Raw genomic sequence first — 21177 nt, 5'->3', positions numbered from 1 at the left:
TTGAGACATTTTGGACAAACTTTGACTGACTTTGGACTCGTTTTTTGAGCATTTTCAGACAATTTCCTGTGTTGATTCCAGCTCTTTCCCATTTTTGTAAAGTAATTAATCAGAGAAATTTAACATTCATTTTTTTAAAAATGTTAAAGTTGTGAACGGAGCAAGAAACATCTAGAAACTGGTTGAAACAATTTTTTTGGAAATTTTTTGTAATATTCGATAATCTTTTTGGTCATTTTGAACGAGTTTCAAGTCATTCAAATTTTTGTGTAAATTTAGATTATTTTTGAGACGTGGACAAATTTCTGACACATTTTTGTCATTTTGGGGAATTTCTGAATGAAATGACCTGTTTTACTATTGATTTTCTGTACAATTTCAAATGGAAACCAACCAAAGCATTTATTCTGGATGATATATGTAATATAATTTGGAAATGATGCCTTCAGATGAGTAGTTTCCAATATTAGTAACACCTGTGGACACTTGGAAAATGTTAGACAAGTTGATTCCAGTTTTTTCCATTAAGTAAATAATCAAAAAAGTTAAACTCTTGTCGTCTTTTTTTAAATTTTTCTTGTGACAAGAGCAAAAAATAACACCCAGAAACTGGGTTTTTTTGGGACATTATTTGTCATGTTAGGCAATTTTTTAGTCATTTTGGATGAGTTTCAAGTCATTTTTGTTATTTTTTGTGTAGATTTAGATGATTTTTGAGACATTTTGGACTTGTGTTTGATCTAAAAAAGACTAAGGAGTCCATCAGGATACACAATTATTTATTCCATAAAATATTAAATACAAAAAAAAGAAACACATGGCTTTGACAATCCTGAAGTCGTGGCGAGGTCAGCTCTTTGTGTCCGTCAGTTATTCGTTAGATTGGTTTGACGTCGAAGCTGAAAGTGTCTGTAAACAAAACTACGGCAGATTAAAGCTGCAGCTCACCGGACTGCTGTCAACAAATCACACAAAAACAACCATTCTGTCCTCTTAAACATGCTTTATGAGCTTGTAAAATTTATTTTCTCGTTCCTTCGTGGAAAAAAACTCACTGGACGAATCCGCCAATAAAAATAGTCCCCTAGAAATTTACCTTTCACTGTTTAACTGTTAAAAACTACAACCTTTTTGAAACATGTTGTTGCATTTCGTGAGATTTGTTGACAGTTAAAAAAAAAAAAAAAACAAACAGAAAAAACAGAATCTTGATTAAACTGTTTATTTCTCTGTGATTCGGTCACACAGCGTGTATTCTTCAGGTCAAAATGTTAAATTTATTTATTTATTCAGCACAAATCCACTCCTTCAGAGTTGGATTTCTGCCAGAGTCAACAAAAAACAACACCGACATCTAATATTTGCTGCTGTTTTTGTTCTTCTTCACTGGCTGTAGGTTAAAACCATTTTGAAAAATCAGATTTTATACTTTATGGCTGCAAATATGAATTATTTTCACTGTTAATTTGGATTTATTTGATTATTTTTTGCATTAATCAGTTAGTTCTTTGGTATATAAAATGTCAGAAAATTGTGAAAAGTACTATATTCAGTTTACGCTCATTGAGGAGGGAAATAAACCTATAAAATTCACATTTATAAAGCAGCAAATAAAGAATTTAGTTTTTTATTTCCAACGGAAATTACTTGAATTTATTATCAAATTAGTTGCAGTTAAAAACGACGACTGAGTTGAGAAGTTCGATATTTTTGTGTAAAATGATCCTCAGAGAGAAAGTTAGAAGCTAGTTTCAACTGTTTTGATTCCGTGTTGTTAATTATAAACTCGGAGAGAGTTTCCTTCCTGAAGGGGGCGGAGCCAGCAGCAACTCAGCTACATTTAAAGCTTGTTTAGATTAAAGCCAAGAGTCATACAATCATGGAGAAATCAACCATATTTGTAGTATTCTGAGCTGAAAAATGTATGTACTTTGATGAATTTGCTAAAAAGGGAAACAATATGGGACTTTCAGAGAGTTTCCTTCCTGAAGAGGGCAGCAATTCGACACTAAAACATCCATTTTAGAACAAAACTAAAACCAGGAGTTGTACCTTCACAGTATTAGGCTGGTAGTTTTAATGTTCTGTTGCTGTACACTGGAGATTATTTTAATGCAACTGGAAGACATGTTTGTAGTTCTCTTCAAGTTTTTACCAATTAGTCACCTGTAAAAACGCAAATTCAGCTTCACAGAGCAGCTGGCTTGTCGGTTATTGCTTATTACATCTGTGCGATTTAGTATTTTCCTTGCTTTCAGTCCTGCTGCATGTTTCTGATGCAGTAAATATTGATTAAAGGGCATAAAAGTGACATTATGGTGGAAAATAACTTCATTTTTAGAGGGTTTCTGGAGCATTTCTGCTCGGAAACATGGATTTTTAAATTTCACGTTCAATAAAAACAACCTTTAGAGCCGCTGATATTTGCTGTGTGACCAAAACACGGAGAAACAAACCAAACCTTAATTTTCTTTTGCTAAAAAGCAGCTACACAGATGTTTATCTGAGCTGCAGCATCCTGATAAAACCTTCCTGCTGCAGCGGAAACAGAGCTACAGTACATTAACAACGTGAAAACCATGAACCTTAAAGCTCCAGGAGCAGCTGGGAATCATAAAATAGCAGGATTAATAGTGCAAAATGTAGATTTCTGTGTAAAGCCACCAGTTTGTGTTTTTTGGCGCTACAGTTGGCCTGAGTGTATAAATGTGTGTTTGTGGCTTCAGACAAAAGTGAAATTCGCTTAGTGCAAGAGTTGGCAGTCTGTGATTCAGCGCTTAAATCTGATTTGAAAAAGAAAATCCTCTTAGCGAGACGTTGATGTGGGAGTGAATTAAATGAGATGATGAGATAAAATGTGAAGAAGCAGAGAAAGAAAACAGACATTTATCTAGTTTGAGCTACAGGCTGATGTGTTTACAAGCTCAGCTTAAAGGAAAAATCCGCCCAGTTTAACCTGAAAAGCAGCAGATTGGAGGAGAAGTTGGGGCCCATTCAGACTTTATTTACATCTAATGTGGGGGTTATTTTACCCAATCTAGAACACAAAACCCATCATAAAAAAACCCATGGGTTTCAGGAAGGTCTTGATGAATTAATTAGGGTCCGAGCGCCCGATGGTGCAAAGAGCCTGTTGAAATTCATGGGTTTACTATATTTCATTCTTCGTCCATTTTTTGAATCACAGTTTAAGGCCTAAAAATACTGGATAAGGCATGAAACTTTGCACACCCATCAGAACTGGCCAAAATTTGGTATTTCAGGGGAATTTCATAGATGTGAGCCAAAATGGCTCCACAGCGCCACCTGGAAAATTTCAAATGGAACTGCAGCATGTAAATGTCACCTACAGCTATGGAATTTGGTAGGTATGTGTAACTTGTTCAGACACGTTAATGTAATCGACACCCATGCCTAAAACGCAACAGGAAGTCGGCCATTTTGAATTATGTGTCATATTTTGGACCATTTTGGACCAATTTTTGCACATTTTCCAAAGATATAAACTCAAACAAGATCACTCCAACAGAACTCGGACCTAAACACCAGGCATGGGTGATCAAAAGTTATCAAAATGCTCTGCAAAAGTTTGAAGGCGTGCAAATGGCGACCCCTAGAGTTTATACATCTTGTCATGAAACAGGAAGTGCTCTCTAACTGGCCTTTACATGCTTCAGTGTACCTCAGACTTTACATGTATGATCAGAGTCCTGCCCTGATAAAACACATAGGCCAATATACATTCACAGTGATAGCGCCACCTGGTGGACAGTTTTGATAGCTCGGCATCAACAAGGCCATAGGCTGAAATACACTCTCTTGCAGTGCCACCTGGTGGACATGCTTGGATTCCTGACCACGCTGCTTGCAGCTTTAATTGTTTTCTGTGAACTTGCAGCTGATCTCAGTTTTTTCTGTTTTTTCCAACCTGTTGCTCATCATATAAGTGTGAAATCAGACTTTTATTTTAGTACATGTCAGCTACGTTTTCTGTTTCAACCCTCTGAACCCTAAAAAAATAACAAATGACACCATTTAGCAGAGCCAGAAACCATAAAAACAGAAAGAATTGTCGAATTTTTAACTGTCCAAGAGTCCTTTTACTAATCATCAGTTGGGAAAATGAACCAAATCGAGGCTAAAAATAGTAATATTTGATCAAAATTGCTTTATTTTACGTGTCTCATTTAAAAAATGGCCAAATTTGCACCAGATATAGTTTTTTTTTTTTAAAAAAAAAAGATTTTTGCTCCTCGATGCAGTCAAGTAGTCAAAAATTATGTGACAGAAGTGCAGGCAATGTTAACTACCATGTAAGCTCATGAAAAACTGAAAATAATTAAGAATTTCTAGCATGTAGAGCCATCGTTAACACCCGTGGACACTTGAAAGAATGTTTGACTACAGATTTTTCAATTTTTCTAAACAATCAGAAATTCAACTTAACTTTCTCTTTTATCAGATTTATGGCATTATAATTAGCATATATTGCTTTTCTGAGTTTATCTTCATGGTCGCTCCATTTCCATAGAGGTGCAGGACTTTAGAGTGTAGTAAAAAATTAACCTACAATGAGGTCAGCTGTTTGTTCAAGACTAAATTTGTTATGTTTTGCATGAAAAGCAGCCGAATTAGCTGCTAGTAGCTTCTATTTGCAGTCTGTCACTGGATGAGTTTCATAGTGAAAAAACCTTAATAATGAGACGACTCGCAAACTATTTCTTGAGCAAATTAATGGACAAAATCTATATATTTTTAACGTGAGTGTGTTCAGATACAACCCTAAAAAGAGGGATGATTTCTGACTTTATCCTCGATTTCTTTGCCTCTGCTTCAGCTCTACTTTGTGGAGATTCGACTTTGTTCTTAGTTCGCGTCTGATTGGGTCAAAAACTTGGTCTGGGAAAACAAACTTTAAATCTGGTTGAGCCTGAACTGGGACACAACCATTAATTCTGCTGTTTAAGTCCTGTTTGTTTAGCATAAATGTGTTTACATTCTGCAAACTGTCCAAGTTAGCAATTAGCTGTTAGCAGTAAACTCATTGGATCTCCACTGGATTACTGGGATATTAAAGAAACCCTAAAAATAACGATTCCCAGGGAACTTTTTCACAGATTTACAGGCAGAATTATGGATTAAATCTATATATGTGTTGAGAAAATACCTGAAATTTCTTTAATCACTGTGGATATTTGATTTCCACTTTGATGTAAATTCAGTCTGAATGAGACTTTGGAAGACATTTTATTGGATGAACCAAACCAGCCGTGTTTCCATAGAAACTGTCATTAAATTTGAGCCAAATTTCTGAAATTTCACTCCCCACAAAATTTGAAAAAATTGCTTTAGTGTGTATAAACTCTGCTGCATAGTTTCCCCAGCAGGTGGCGCCATAGGATATGTTACTGTAATAAACAGATTAGAACAACAACAAAAGCAGCTGCTAAAAACCACCAAGAAACTTAAATTTTGTCCATCTATGGAGACAATTCTTCAGGATTTTTTCCCCCCGTCGATAAAGTTTCAATTATTCTTAAATGTTAGCTTGTGTTGCCCATGTTCGAAGCCTGGAAACGCTCAGAAAATGTGTTTCAGTCTCTGATAAAGTGCATTCACTTGCAAGAATTTACATTTTTTTTTGCAAAACTGGGGATATTTTCTTTAAATTTTGATGTTTCTGTGAAGTTTTTCTAAAGCAATACTTAAAAAATGTCTAATGGAAACACGGCTAATCAAAAACACAGTGTTGAAAAACAAACTTTAAAGCAGGTAGAGCTTGAACTGGGATGCTCCCTTTTGTCTGTCAGTCATTTCAAGATATAAATATAGTAAATCAAGAAGAAAATCATCAGTATATAAGATTACACACAGATTGGACTCCTAGTTTTGGGCTGATTTTTCCTTTAAATGTTCAATCACTTCATCTCAGTCACATCCAAAGTGTCTTATAAATGCTTTAAAATCAGGCTGCAACTGATTTGTCAGAAAATGGCGACAAACTGTCCACAACCCCAAAGATATTCAGTTTACGGTCACAGAGGGGGAAAGAAACCAGAAAATATTCACATTTTAGATGATGAAATGAGTAAATGTAGGCTTACTTTACTGGAGCGTAAACAGTGTAATTGTCGCTTGCAGCTGTTTTCAGGATGTGACTGCAGATCGATCTGTTCTGAGCCTGTAAACACACCTGTCGGTCCTCCAGCAGGTCGTCCTCAGCCTCGTACAGTACGTCATGTTTGCATAATTCAGCACCAACAAAAGTCTAGCAGGTTTTCGTCGCACTGGAACCATTTATAGGTTTTTTTATTGTTCGGTCCCACAATCCACTGCAGCTTCAAGTTAGTGTGATAAAACAGTTCTTCTATTTTGGTCACGTGATTGGTCCGCCTGACTCTCAGTCCTTCCCGTGTTTCCGTCCGTCAAGGCCATGTCTTCCCTTCTTCCTCCTTGTCTTTCTCGTCTTCACCTGACATCATGGAAGTAGAGGTTGGCACATAGACACAGCAGCACGATGGACGCCAGCATGTAGTAGATCAGGTTCCTGAATTTGGGCTCCAGGTCGCCCTGCCGGTACCAGAATATCTGAGAAGGAGAGGCAGGGAATCTGTTAAAGTTATTTAAGCCCTAAAAACCAAGTCAAGTCGAACTCTAAATCTACTTTAATGTGTTAGAAATCTTTGTATAGAAACCTGAGAACAGCTCTGAGTTGGACCGTCCTGATCCGGATCTAAAAAATAGGGTTTGGGTCCATTCAAAACCATTTTAACTAGTTGGTATTTAGAGCCAGATCATTAGTTTATATCCACTGTCTCATAAATACAGATAACTAATCAATAATTTATCAATTTATGATATAAATTAAAGCTGCTGTCCGGAGTTTGAATCGCAGCGTCTCCCAAAACACTGGTCGTCTCACCCTCCCTCTGATTTCGCCCCTTTATTTGTGCACGCGCGCAGTACATGAGAGAAGTGTCCGGAGTGCTGCAGCATCTCGCCTGTTTTGCTGTTTTCCCCTCTTCTACATTTAGTACATTTAGTAAATAATAAAGGAATTACGTTAGAATGCTGTATTGAGTCTAACTTGTCCTAATACCAAAATAACATGAATCTGCTAGGACGAACGAGTAAAGTTTCAATATGTGATTACACTCGTGTATCCCTCTTGATGACGTTGTTTATCAAACTTAGTGCATTTACGCGTGTATATGTGTTACATTGTTTATTTATTTCTATCTAGAGTTCAGAATTGCATGACTCCTCTGACGAAGAGTATGTCCCAGACGCCCCAACATCTTCCTCCAGAGGTCGGGCATCTAAACGAAGCCATCAGGCGGGCTATGGAGGGCCGTGGTCGGGGAGCGAGGCGAGCACCCCGAGCCAAAAAACGTCCTGCAGTCTCTTGGCCTGACAAGCCGTGGGATTGGTAACTTTTCTGGAAGTTGCTGATCCCTGATGCTCTCTCCTCCACAAGCAAAACAAATGTGCGCGCGGTTGCGTAGTGCGTAGCTCGCCCACCTCTGCATGGGCTTGCTTGCTGTGCGTGTAACCGTTGATTGACAGCATGACAAAGCTGAAGCTCAAACTTGATTGGTCGGCAGCGACCGGCGCTTTTTGGAATAACATGGGGGTCTATGAGAGGAAGGCGGAGCTCAGGAATAAATTTTCATATCGCGTCATACTAACATTATGTTATAGTATCGAACTAGACTAACACATTTAAGCTTTGTTAAAAAATGATACATAAATTGAAAACAAACGGAAACTCCGGACAGCAGCTTTAAGCACCCTGACCCTTTTTTGTTTACTGATAATAGTGTTTAAGCCACGGACACGTAGAAATGTTCTAATTAATATCAGCTTGCATTGTTTCTGAGCCATGCTGCATTTATTTTATTGATCCAGCAGGTTTTATCTTCGTCTCATTCTAAAATTGTCCAAAATCAACTTGAAACTGACTCACTTGGCCACAGTGACCTTTTTGCATGATTTTGGACAGTTTTTTTTTTAAACAATTTTAGAGCCCATTTGAGCTTACATTCATCATCTGTAGAAAGACGTTTCTCCATGCTGAATGTATCTCCAAAAACTTGCTCCTCTGTTCACTGATTCTGAGCCATGCTGCATTTATTTTATTCATCCCATAGGTTTTATCTTCTTCTCAGTCTAAAATTGTTCAAAATTCTTCGAAACTTGTGAAGAACAACTTCTCTGAAATAACGAGAAACTTGTCCAAAGTCACATAAAATTATCCAAATTGAATAAAAATCTGTCTAAAGTGCCAAAACACATCCAAAATGACTTCAAACTAGCAAAAAATGACTCAAAATTAGTTCAACGTGAGATTTTTTTCAGTCTCTACAAACAATTTGAGTCATATTGGACAATTTTTGGTTTAGTTTTGAGTCTCATCTGTAGAAGGATGTTTCATCAGCTAAATGTATCTTCAACAACCTGCTCCTCTGTTCACTGTTTCTGAACTGTGCTGCATTTAGAAACAGTAACAGTAAACAGTTTAATTTGGGCAAATATTTATAGAAGACATGTAGATCAAAGTGTTTTTGATAAAATACCACAACTTTAAGCTTAGATTTTGCCGTTTATTCTGACAGAACCATGCGTCACATAAGAGTAGATGCCGTCTGGAAGCTGAAAATCCATCAATTCTCTCTGATTTTATAGTTTCCGGTTGATAAATGGTGTAATTTTTTAAGAAGAAGATAACATGTCTTAGCAAGTTTGGGCATTTAGAGAATTAAAACAATGAAGTGATGAACAAAACTCAGAGTTACCAGCACTATGGTGGATCCACAGGCCAACAGGATGCACACGGCAAAGAAGATGTTTAGCGGCCGAGGAGGCAAAGAGGGGAACACAAAGGAACCAATAACAGTCACCTGGAAGGCAAATGGAGGCAAAAAAAATAATCGTTAAATGTGGTAGAAATCTTCATTTAGAAACCTGAGAACAGTTCTAACTTAGAACGTCATGATCCAGATCTCAAAGATGGTGTTTGGGGCCATTCAAAACCATTTTGAAGTGGTTGGTATTTGAGCCGGATCGTTCGTCTACTGTCACACGGGTGTCTAAAATTTTAAGAATTTTGTTAAAAAAACACAGCTGAACAATCAATACTTGATAAATATATGATATGAATTAAGCACACACTTTTATTTCTTTGCTGATATTAGTGTTTTAAGCTACAGACACTTAGGGCCCTGTCACACTCTAGCGTCTATACGGCTCTATAGCCAGCGTCTGAGGAACGTATCGAATATTTCGAAAAATTGTTTTTACGCACAACTTTTCAGTGTTATGAGGTCGATTTACGGTTAATGACCGTTGGAGTAACGTGAGCCTAGCGTACCGTCAGCGTATGAGTAGCGTATGAGTAGCATACGCATAGCGTATGTCAGCGTATGTGAGCATATGTGATGTGATGTGTATTTGAGTTGGACGTATACCGACGTATGAGTAACGTATGCGGAACGTCAGCCTAACGTATGAGGAGCGTACACAGCTGGTGATGTTGGGACCAACCCTGTCCAGCAGTTTATCATACATTTCTGGAGGCATGCGTAGGAAGTTCCTGAAGGCTCTCTGATCTAATTTCTCAATTCAACCATAAGCTGGTCATAAAGGCCAAATTGACGCCGCCTTCCAATCCAAGGTTTCACCCAGATTGCACGTCTCATTCTACGCCTTCTTCTGTGTCTAGCATACTCAACTGCCAACTGTAACAAATCATGGTGATGTTGCAGCACAGCAACCTCCATCTCTGAACTGCTGGTACAAACTGATACAGATTTGGAAATGTGAGACTTTATATACCCCCATGCGCTGGAAATACACATGTAATAAGTTGGCTGTACGCTCAGAACACGTTAGGCATAAGTTGAGTACGTTACACTGTCGTTAGAACTACCATCATAACGTTAGCCATTCGTTAGACACACGTTCATTATACGCTACTCTAACGCTAGGTTTCCTGACCCACTCTATTTCAACGTATGAGAAGCGTTGTCGACGTATGAGTAACGTACCTTCAGCGTACCTCTAGCATGTTCAGCGTATGAGGAGCGTAAAATTCATATGTTGGCATACGCTGAACATTTTTGTGCATGTTCAAAAAAATTTTTGGCCATCAGTGTACACCGACATACCCCGGCGTAGTAGAAACGTATTCCAGCGTACCCCTAGCGTGTTTCAGCGTATGTCAGCGTATTCCCAAAAAGTCCATACGTTCCTCTTACGCTGGCTCTATACGCTAGAGTGTGACAGGGCCTTTAGAAACTCAAACTGATATCAGCTTGATTTAATAAGCACTAGTTGGAGGTCATTAACCATCACAGAAGTCTTTGTCATGGTGTCCCTTTACTAGCTAAACCCCCATAGGGATCTCTGCTTGCTAACATAGAACCATCAGGCTCCTCTAGTTGTGACAGTATAGGCGCTTGTCCACTAGCACCTACTCGACTCGACTCGGTTCAGGCTGTTTTCAATCACAGTACCAGCTCATCATGGGTGGAGTCGTCATAGCACGGCGGCCCGACCAATGAGGCGATGGTACACCTGCTGCTCAGTCTGTGGCTTTTTGTCAGATTCACAGTCAAAGAAGAGAGTCAGAGAAAGCTTGGGTTTGGGAGGCGATACAGCAGTATCAAGCTGAAGACAAGAGGATACGAACTAGACGACGTAGGAGGGTAAGCTAATGCTAGTTCGTTACGGATATTATATATCAGTACAACCTTGTAATGGCTGCAATTTATCACTGTTAGGTATTAAAATATGTATGCAGTGTAGTGTCGTTACCCCCTGTCCAATCAGTGGCCTGCACTCTGTAGACGTCACATTATCTGCTCAACTCAGCTCACTTGGAACCCCGGGAGAGTACGTACTAAAACAGTACCTGGTACCAGGTACTACATCCTAATGGAAAACCTCGCAAACCAAATAGAGTCAAGCTGAGTAAGTACTAGTGAAAAAGTACCATAACACACAGTTAGAGGCTCCCCCAGTGGTATAACCAGGAACTACAGCTGATCGACAAGACCTAAAGTGTGTATTATCTCGGAAAATGATATAAATATGGAATTACTCGGATCACATGAGGGTCAAAAAAACACCCTTGATTAATGCATCGCTTGTTCCAACATCGTAATAAACTTTATGTGTTGCACAAAAGTGTCAGGAAGCTTTGAGACCTGCAGGATTTTCTCTTCAGAGTTACAAACCACAATGCAGGAAAGGAAACGGAGTGTTTATTTTCTACAGACAGTGTCAGGAAATGGAAAAACGTTGACTTTGGAGAAGTAAAAACAGCCGAGTCATTGTTTTAGCTGCAGACAGCATTTTCCTTTTAGGTTAGTCTGCAAAGCTGGTAGATAATCAGATTGTTTATGGCCTGAAAAAGGGGACTTTTAACATGAAAAATGCTCCTGCCGCTCTGAGTAAAGCTTTGAAACTGTAAATGAATTATGTAAGGGGTTCAGTAAAGCACATATGGTCCACAGTGTGATGCTAATGCTAACAGAGCATCACACAGTGCTAAAGTCAGCTGCATATTATCTGAATTTATGACTTGGAATCATTCCAAAGCCGTAACATCTGATCATTTCTGAACATTGGAGACTTAAAGGACTTAAAAGGAGCCTTATGTGGCCTGTCCAATTCATTAAAAGTAGAGGCATGGACATACATTAAGTACATTTTCCATAAAGTTCAGAACTTCTTGTTCTATAGATTATTGGATTGTGATTGGATAAGTCAACTGAATTCTGATATAGTAACTCTTATTCATTACTATTTTAGACCACTTTAGTAATTTTATCAGCAGTAGTGAATGCACATGTGTTCCCATTCTACAAAATGTTAGGATTTGTTCAGCTTGATTCCTTATGGAACATCACATCCTGCTCTTTATGTTCACATCAGCAGCAACCGATGTAGGAAACAGGAAGCAGCTTCTTCTTAATGGAGTCGATACTATCAGCTGTAGCGATCAACATTAACCAGTGAAATGTCAACATGTCGGTTCATAGACCTAATCCAGGAAAATTCTACTTTTTTACCTTAATATCACCCATATTGAGGTTTTTATATGCTGGAAGAATCATAATGCCCAAAATAAGCAGTAAATGCCACCGATGATGGTCTCAAAAACACTGAATCAGACTTCCAAGTACTATTGTTGATACCCCATTAGTGCCAATCCAATACCACTTTCCGAGGCAATAAAAACTTTAAATACATTAAAGCTATTAAAGTCCATCCAGTGTAAACATATGCTTGGCTTAATGTTCAGTAGGTGTTCAGGAACCTTGTTGTAGAAGTCTAGTAGGACACCGTCTAAATATGGTGTTGGAGGGTAAATGTAATATCAGAGGGTAAATGTAATATCAGAGGGTAAATGTAGTATCAGAGGGTAAATGTAGTATCAGAGGGTAAATGTAGTATCAGAGGGTAAATGTGGCGTTAGAGGGTAAATGTGGCGTTAGAGGGTAAATGTAGCGTTACAGGGTAAATGTTCGATGGTAGGATGAACTGAGGCTCCAACAGACGTAGAAACCTTCTTTTCTCTGCATGATGTCAGTAAATGTATCGTAGATCAACTGTAGTTCCTCTTACTGTTGAATAATGTAGAGCCCAGACACTCAGACTATAGTTTGTTGGCGAGCAGAGAACATTGAGAGCGTTTAGCTGCTAAAAGGACACCATGACAAAGACTTCTGTGGTGGTTAATGACGTCCAACCACAGTTAATTTGTTAAACACGAACTCGGATCAACTAGAAGAGTGTTTCTGTATTTTGCTAAATTTTTGTAATTGTAAGCAGATTTCTGAATTAATTGCAAAGTTGGCATCATAAATAATATCTTCTTTAAATATAATTCATGTTAAATTCAGAAGTATTAGCATCGTCTCTATGTCAGATCATTTTAAAGCAAACAATTCACTACAGATGAAATGGAAGGCTGATGAAACAAACGCTTAGTGACATTTAAAAACCGTTAATCTGCTGCCACGTTTCTGAAACAGTCCATGGGAGGGACTTTTACGTAGGTTTTTCATGTCAACTTAAAGTAAGTAGGTTAACACTGCGCGGTGACAGAAACCTCTTTGTTTACTTACTAGAACAACCACTGATGTGAATCCTCCTACGGCGATGTTGATGATCCGGTCCTGGGAGAAAAACACGACTTTAGTACAACAGTTCGTACGAATCAAGACAACTTCAGCAGACAATTCTTCAAAATAAACTCAACTTTGTAACAATCAAATAATTACTACTAAATACTACTTTTTCACTGACTTTACATTTAAAACCTACAGATTTTACATTTTTATTGATATTTTCAAGTTTCTCTACTTTTTTCCACATATAAACACATTCTCTACACTTTCTTGTCTTTATGTTTCTGCTTCTTTTGTCTTCTAGTTATTTAAATGTTTAATTAGTTGGCAATTACTGCTGATATTTGATTGGTTTGTGAATTTTAGCAACTTATTGCATTTTCTTTTGTTTTACACATTAATCATTCAACATCTTTAGTTTTAGGACAAAACATTATTTTGGATTCTGGGCAATCAAAATGTGTTTTATTTTTACTATTTTATGCCATTTTATAGACTCAAATCTGTGTGTGAATGGGTGCTAATAGCTCGTTTCTAAAGCCGTATGTTGTTTTTTCAGAGCAGCAGTGGTTGTGTGCGCTATAGTTGGTCTTAATACTGAATTTTCTCCGTATTGTTTCTGCTAAACGGTGACATAAGTAATAAATAAACCCAAATCAGGGTAATACCCGGGCCGACGTCTCCCCAAACAGAGGCCTGTTGTCCTGGCCGCTGGTTCCGTACGTCCTGGTGGTGAAGTCGTCCATCGCCGCCTCGTCTCAGCACCGACCCGATCGGCTCTCAGCGGCGCCGCCTCCTGGACGCTCCGGGTCGCTGCTGCATGCTGAATCCGGCCTCAAACCGTCAGCGAGGACGGACTGGAAGCAGCATGATGGAGGACGACCAGGTAGGCTGAACAACACACCTGGAAAAATGGCACAGTACAACCTAAAATGCAACAAAGCTCAGAGAAATCCTTTAAATCTGAAGTGAAATGGTCAAAAAATGCAGCCAGTTTTTACATTTTTTGCTTTTTGCTTTTTATTCAGCTTATAGTTTTATTAAAAAAAATGCAGACAAACTATTTAGGGACTCTGTTGAAGAGAATATTTGGTGTCGGAATTCTATAAATCTTCTATCAAACTGTTAATTTTTGGTTTCAGATGTGATTTAATGACTTTTTCAAACAACAATAATGTGCAAAAAAATGTCAAACTGAAGATATTCAGAACACAGTGAAATAAAAGCACAAATAAGCAGCAAATTTACATTTAGGGAGCTGGTTAGAGTAAATATCAGCTGTAATAATTCTATTAATAAGCGGTTAAACTGGTTTCAGGTTTGATTTAGTCACTTTATAATCAAATATATAAAGCGAGGATACTTCAAACACACAACATTTTAACTTTTTCTGCAACAAAACTCAGAGGAATTGTGTAGCTGCATTTCTGAAGTGCCAGTTAGTTCAAATCTGAAGGGAAAAGGTTAAAAGATGCAGCCACAGTTTTGACATTTTTTGCTTTTTATTTAGCGTATAGTTACATAAAAATGAAGGGAAATTATTTAGGGAGCTGAATAAAGACAATATTTGTTGTCAGAATTCTATCAGACTGTTACTAATTGGTTTCAGGTGTGTTTGTTGTGTGGTTTAATGACTTTTTCAAGCAATATTAACATGCAAAAAATGTCTTAAACTGATAATATTCATTTTATAGTGATATAAAAACACACAAATAGCAAATTTACATTTTAGGAGTAAAAATCAGCTGTAATAATTCTATAAATCAGCTGTCAAACTGTTTTTGTAAACTGGTTTCGGGTGGGATTTAGTCACTTTATAATCAAAAATCTACAGAGATGACACTTCAAAAACACAACATTCCAACTTTAATCCAAGCATTAAAATATGACCTGAACAACGCTTCCACTTTCACACTGACTTTAAATCACTGTTTTAATGATATTTTTAAGCATTTCTCTACTTCTTTCCCCCCACATAGAAACACATTTTCTACACTTTCCTGTCTTTAAGTTTCAGCCTGTTTTGTCTTCTAGTAATTTAAAATGTTTAATTAGTTGAAAATTATAGTTGCTTTACGATTGATTTATGCATTTTGGCAACTTATTTTGCAGATTTTTTCAGTTTTACACATTAAACATTCAACATCATCAGGTTTTGGACAAAACAAAACATCTGGAGATGTTATTTTGGGTTCTGGGGAATCAAAATCTTTTTTTTTTTTTTTTTACATTATTTTTGGCATTTTATAGACGGCTGTTATTTGCATGGCGGAGCGTTCAGCAGCGTTAAAACACTTTTTAAAATGATATAAAATGAGACAGAATCGGTTTTCTTTCAGCTGCTGCAGATTCGACAGAAAACAGATTTTTTATTGCTTCACTTCCTCTATTTATCAAACCGCAGCAGCTTCCATCTCTGAGCAACAAACCGAAAGAGGAAGTTCAAATCACAACTTTCTTCACACCGACTCACATTCACTTCAACAAATCCCCGTTTAGACGTTGTTTAAAGCAGCTGTTTGATATTTTTATCTGTTTCTATCGGTGTTTTACAAGCAGCTGCTTCAACGTCTCTGCTGGAAAATTATGTTTTTAATGATAAGTCACAAAAAACATGAAATTTATGCTGTTTTTTTTCCTGCGTATGAATTCAGCAAAATAAGTGAAATCACAGTTTTCAACAAACAAAACACTTCAGCTTTAATCGTTCTTGGTAAAGAAAGTTGGATATTTGGGTGATTTCAGACAATTAAAACTTCATTTGCGTCACTTTAAAGAGATTTTATTCAGCTTTGACGATAAAACAGAACACCAAAAATCAAACTAGAATTGCTGCTATAATTCCATCAGAAATCTGTTCTTTAACTGTGTTTAACCAGAAAATTATCCTGTTTTCACTGTACTGAAAACAGCAAAAAATATTATTATTTTACAAGTATTTATGTGAAAAATGCTTTCATGACAGATAATAAACTTTGTAATTTGCATGTAAACTGAACACAATGTCCCAAAAACAATCTGTATCTTCATAAATGTGTAATATTGCAAAATTCTGCTACTTTTACTGCATTTAAATCATCAAAACATATAGTTATTTAAGAATATTTACTGTTATTTAGAAGAAAAAGATGCACACTAAGGATTTAAAAAAAAATGTTTTTTTCAACTGTTACTTTACAGATTTTCCCTGTTTTGGTAAATTACACATAATATCTGGTAAAATCACAGAGAAAAATGATTAAATAATGTGTTAAACTGTAAATAATGTTCACATTAAAGAAATGATGTGTAATAAAGGTAATGAAGATATTTACTTTACAGATTTTCCCTGTTTTGGTAAATTACAGAAAAAAAAATTTAAAAAACTAAACAACAGAGCAAAACTGTTTAATTTTTTTTTTTTTTTTTACAAATTCTATATTTTAAAACAATGTTTGACTGTAAAATTACACTTTTTTACTGTTAAAATCAGAAAATAAACGATTATTTTACTGATATCTGACATTATAAGAAGGGGAAATTATTCTTATTAAGGAATAGGAAATGTTGAATGTTTTTAATTGTTATTTTACAGAAAAATCACAAAAGAGCAATATTTTACAGGTATTAATCAGTATTTTTGTTGTCATGTTACAGTATTTTACAGTTATTTTTCAACATATTTTTTCTGCACCATAATTCTGTCCTTGTGATTTTTCTAGTTAGTATTTGTAAATTTTAATTTTCTTTCAAATAACTGAAAATATCAATTTTTTTTGCGGATTTAAACTGTCAAAAAAGTGTACTTTTACAGTAAAACATTGTTTAAACTATTATGTCCTGTTGTTTTTAGAGTCACCTTCTAATTCTTTTTTCTATGACTTTACTTATTTTCTGAATGTTAGTTTTCAAAGCTACTTTTTCTTTCAAATAACTGCAAATATCTGAAAAGCAGTACTATCTTTTGCTGATTTAAGCATAAAAAAATGATATAAATATTAAAAAAGTATTTAAAAAATATTAAATATTAAAAAAGAACATTTTTTGTTGTGGGCATTATTTACAGTTTTAACATGTTTTTTTGTTTTAATTTTTCTCTGTGATTTTACTGTTATCTGTAATTTACCAAAAGGGGGGGAAATCTGTAAAGTAACAGTTAAATATTGTAATTATACACAGTTTTGTAAAAATGTCATTTTACAGCTGAACACTTTGCTAGTTTTTTTTTATTTTATTTTATTACAGCGCCTCTAAAAGCCTTCCTGTGCATTAATATTGATTCTCACTGCAGTCAGACCAGACGGAAACTTTACGCAGAAGAGAAAAAAAGAAAAAAGGGGAATTTTCAGGCTCAGTTCGCTGCTGCAAACCACCTACATCCTTTTCTGTTTGCACACCTGCAGGCGACGTTCAGACGCTTGACGCATCAAACAAACAAACTAGAACCTCTGAAACGTTAGAAGGTCTGCAGCTTCACAGCTGTTTGTTCCTCTGCGGAGAGGAAATAAAAACCGTCACAGAGCTTTCTCAGCAGAAAGAAACTCTCAGCAGAAAACAAGAGCTTCATTATGGAGTGTTGTAAACCTGACCTAAAGCTACATTCCTGCACGGCCTTGTGATCCGCTAGGCCGCTTAAAAACACACCCGTGACTCCGCTGAGCCCAAAAGCAAAATATATCGGCTTCACGCGGATCCTACGGAGTCCACAAACCCACGAAACTGAACATTTCGCTTAAATCTGATCAATCTGACTGCAGACGATCAAATTAATGCACTTTATTCATCCGCCAGTTGATCTTTTAGTCCACAGATGTAAAAAACTGTCTTTAAAAGTCTTGTTTTATCAATTTAGTTGATAAAAACTAAAAAAAAACATTCAGTTAACTAATACAAAAGATCAACAAATGCACATTAGAGAAGGTGGAAGCAGAACATTTTTGACATTTTAATAATAAAAAAAATCAAGTAAATGTTTAATGTTTTGGTTCAAATTCTGGAAGACGTCAGTACATTAAATTAGTTATGACAAATTAAATCGACTTAACATGATTTAATGACTTTTTAAGAGTAATATTTGATTAAAATTCATTTTTAAACAGCTTCTAGATCCTGACTACTGATTATTTTTGATATTAGTCGCCTATTTAGTGACACTGTTGTGAAAAATTACTCTAACAAGTAAAAGATATTCAGAATAAACCCACTGTAAAAACAGGAGAAACCAAGTTTTTGACATTTTAATTGGAAAATTGATTTCGGCTCAGCTACATAAAATCAGTTTAGAGTGAAAATGACGCACATTTATTATGATTTAATAACCTTTAAGACAGATATTTGAGTACACTTTATTTCTAAACGCTGTTTTAAGGTGTCTGACCAGTTGGTAATCATTTTTTATTGTCTTGTGTTGTCGAACCAACTGATAAACCCCAGAAATACTCAGTTTACTGATATAAAATGGCAAAAAAAAGAAAAACAAACAATATATACACACTTTAGAAAGAGCTGGAAGCATAAATGTTTTAAGTTTATACAAATCTAACTGCATAAATCACATTTAGTTAAACTTAACGCCTTTCAGAGGACAGGTATTTGAATAAATCACATTAATGAGATAATTAAACACTCTAGTTTAATGTATATTTGGTGTGTCAGCTTGTGTTCCTCAAATTAATCAACTAGTTAATATGAAAGTGTTGAAATAACTGAGATACAAAAACAGATAACAGCAGCTAGAACGAATAAATCAACCATTAAAGATGTTCAAAGTTGCTTTTAAAGTGTGTTTTGAACCACTTTTTATCCAGCATTTACATGTAGAAAACAGATCAAACTCACTATTCAAGTTAAAATGTCTTCATAAAATAACCCTAATTTAAATAAGAGTATTAATCACCGTCTTCTTATAGATTCCTCTAAGATACTTCAAAAACACAGTTTGTGTACTTTAAATTTAGGGGTTTATTCCGTTCACAGTGACATAAAAACACAGAAAAACAGCAAATTCACGTTTAAGGAGCGCTTTAGAGTAAATATCTGCTGTAATAATTCTATACATCTGTTATTATACTGTTGTTAACTGGTTTAATGTTTGATTTAAGCATTTTTTAATCACTAAAGCAAACAGAAAATGGCTCCATCTCATTATTTACATTCTAATTAAGTTAATTGACAGTTTGACAGTATATAACAGTCAGTGTTTCTTAGATGAAGAGTCAAAAATAGTCAGTTTACAATGTTAAAAACACAGAAAAACAGCAAATTCTCATTTTAAAAGGTGGATACAGATAATATTTGTTGTTCCAAATAAATAAACTATTAAAGTGACGTTAAAGTCTATTTGTGATGGGATTTCTAACTTTTTTAAATCAATATTAATATGTAGAAATGACTCAGATATATCTATACACCCTCCACAGTGACAGTTTAATAACGTGTAGATGCAGTTAGAGTAAATATCTGTTGTCCTATCTGTTAAAGCGAATTTACAGTTTAATACTAGAGTATAGTCAACTTATGTTTACAGTGATAAAAACACAGAAAAATATTCATCCATCCATTCTCTATACACCGCTTTATCCTCACTAGGGTCGCGGGGGGTGCTGGTTACAGAGTATATTTGTTGTTGTTCCTAATAAATAAATCTACTATTAAAGTGATGTTAAGGTGCGTTTGTGACGTGATTTATATTTTTTTTAAACCAACATCAATATGTATAAATGACTAATATGATTATTCATCATAATAATCTGAGTACAGTGACAGTTTCATACTGTCTATTAGCAATGACAATAAATATCTGCTATAATAATTCTATAAATTATCCTTAATATGGTTTCAAAATGGTTTAAATGTTTGATTTTTATCATTTTTTACAAGCAGAAACGCGCTCAATCTCACTATTTACCTTGTAGTTGCGTGAATTTACAGTTTAGACATGACTTAACACTGTGAATAAATAGAAAAGTAAATAAATCAGGACTATCAGCAACTCTCCGTTCAATAAAAAATGCAGTTTTGTCAGTAAGGTCGATCAGCTGTCAGCCAGCAACCATCGATGAAACTACCAGAACATTTAACTCAAACTGTGCTGTTAGCATGTAGCTTATCATGCTAATAACAGCGCAGAAAACACCTTTAAGTTCCAAAAACAGCCTGTTAACCGTCTAAGTTCACTCACCTCGGTGTCGGAGACCGTCTGTCGCCGTTAAACGGAGAAAACACCGAAAAAAAACCCTGGTAACAGACGTCGGTGTCGGTGTAATTAAACCGGTATAAATACCGAGCTAAAGCTACCTGCGCTAACGTTGGCTAACCTGTGAGGCCGAGCTAACGAGGCTAAGCTAATCGAACCGACAGAGCCGCGGCCGCTCCAAAGGAACCGATCCGGTGAAAGGGACGGAGCTGACGGGCTGCGAAGCTCCGGTACGCCGTCGGTCTGAGTCCCGTCTGGAGGAAACTCCAGGGAACCCGGCAGGAGGTCGGTCTTAAAGGCAATAAGTCCAGTGGCTCCGCTTCACCATTGAAGGCGGCGTCTGTTTTAAAGTTGAGCCGACAGCTGCCGCCCACCAGACTCCGTTCAAAAAACAAGACAATTAACAGCAGAAAAACATAAATATCCGCTTTTAAATGACTGAATACTATTTTCTATTACAGGAAATTTGACTACAGGAAAACTATAGCACACGATAAGGCTAAAATATCTCAATAAATCGTTGTTTTATGCCCCAGAGCTTCAGTTCGAGCAGTTAAAGGCGAGTTCATCAGAGTTTCTATTCACCAGACTCCGTTAAAAAAACAAGACATTTAACAGCAGAAAAAAACTATCGAGCATTATAAAATATCAAACCAGCTCAAACCTTCATTTTTAAATTAGTCAATTAATTTCTGTAATTTATATAGTGTAGAGTATTACATTTAATATTTCAATTAATGAATAAATGTCTGTATAGATGTATATGTAGCTAAATAAATAAAATACATTTGCATAATATGTCGAAATAGGCATTTAATTCTACTTTCAGAAAATCATTTTTAGTGAATATAAGCAGATTTTAAATAC

The 21177-nt window shown here is 36.0% G+C and overlaps 1 protein-coding gene across 1 annotated transcript; it reads right to left on the bottom strand.

Moving 5' to 3' along the window:
• Positions 1 to 758: 758 nt before the first annotated feature.
• On the bottom strand, positions 759 to 20685 carry tmem243b (transmembrane protein 243, mitochondrial b). The gene is made up of 5 exons (XM_022210560.2): positions 20296 to 20685; positions 13805 to 14040; positions 13134 to 13184; positions 8796 to 8900; positions 759 to 6588 (listed from the first exon to the last, which is right to left on the bottom strand). The coding sequence occupies exons 2-5, from the start codon at positions 13880 to 13882 to the stop codon at positions 6469 to 6471; spliced, it is 354 nt and encodes a 117-aa protein (XP_022066252.1). The 5' UTR covers positions 13883 to 14040; positions 20296 to 20685; the 3' UTR covers positions 759 to 6468.
• Between the last annotated feature and the right edge of the window lie 492 nt (positions 20686 to 21177).

This window comes from Acanthochromis polyacanthus, chromosome 1 (assembly GCF_021347895.1).
Source record: "Acanthochromis polyacanthus isolate Apoly-LR-REF ecotype Palm Island chromosome 1, KAUST_Apoly_ChrSc, whole genome shotgun sequence".
Classification (NCBI taxonomy): Eukaryota; Metazoa; Chordata; class Actinopteri; family Pomacentridae; genus Acanthochromis; species Acanthochromis polyacanthus.
This window is presented reverse-complemented; position numbering and strand designations above follow the sequence as displayed.

Coding starts and splice junctions, on each gene's coding strand:
- tmem243b (XM_022210560.2), bottom strand. CDS start 13,882: ATGGACGACTTCACCACCAGGACGTACGGAACCAGCGGCCAGGACAAC. Junction 13,185..13,804: donor TTGGGGAGACGTCGGCCCGG/GTATTACCCTGA, acceptor TTTTTCTCCCAG/GACCGGATCATCAACATCGC. Junction 6,589..8,795: donor GTGGATCCACCATAGTGCTG/GTAACTCTGAGT, acceptor TCTCCTTCTCAG/ATATTCTGGTACCGGCAGGG.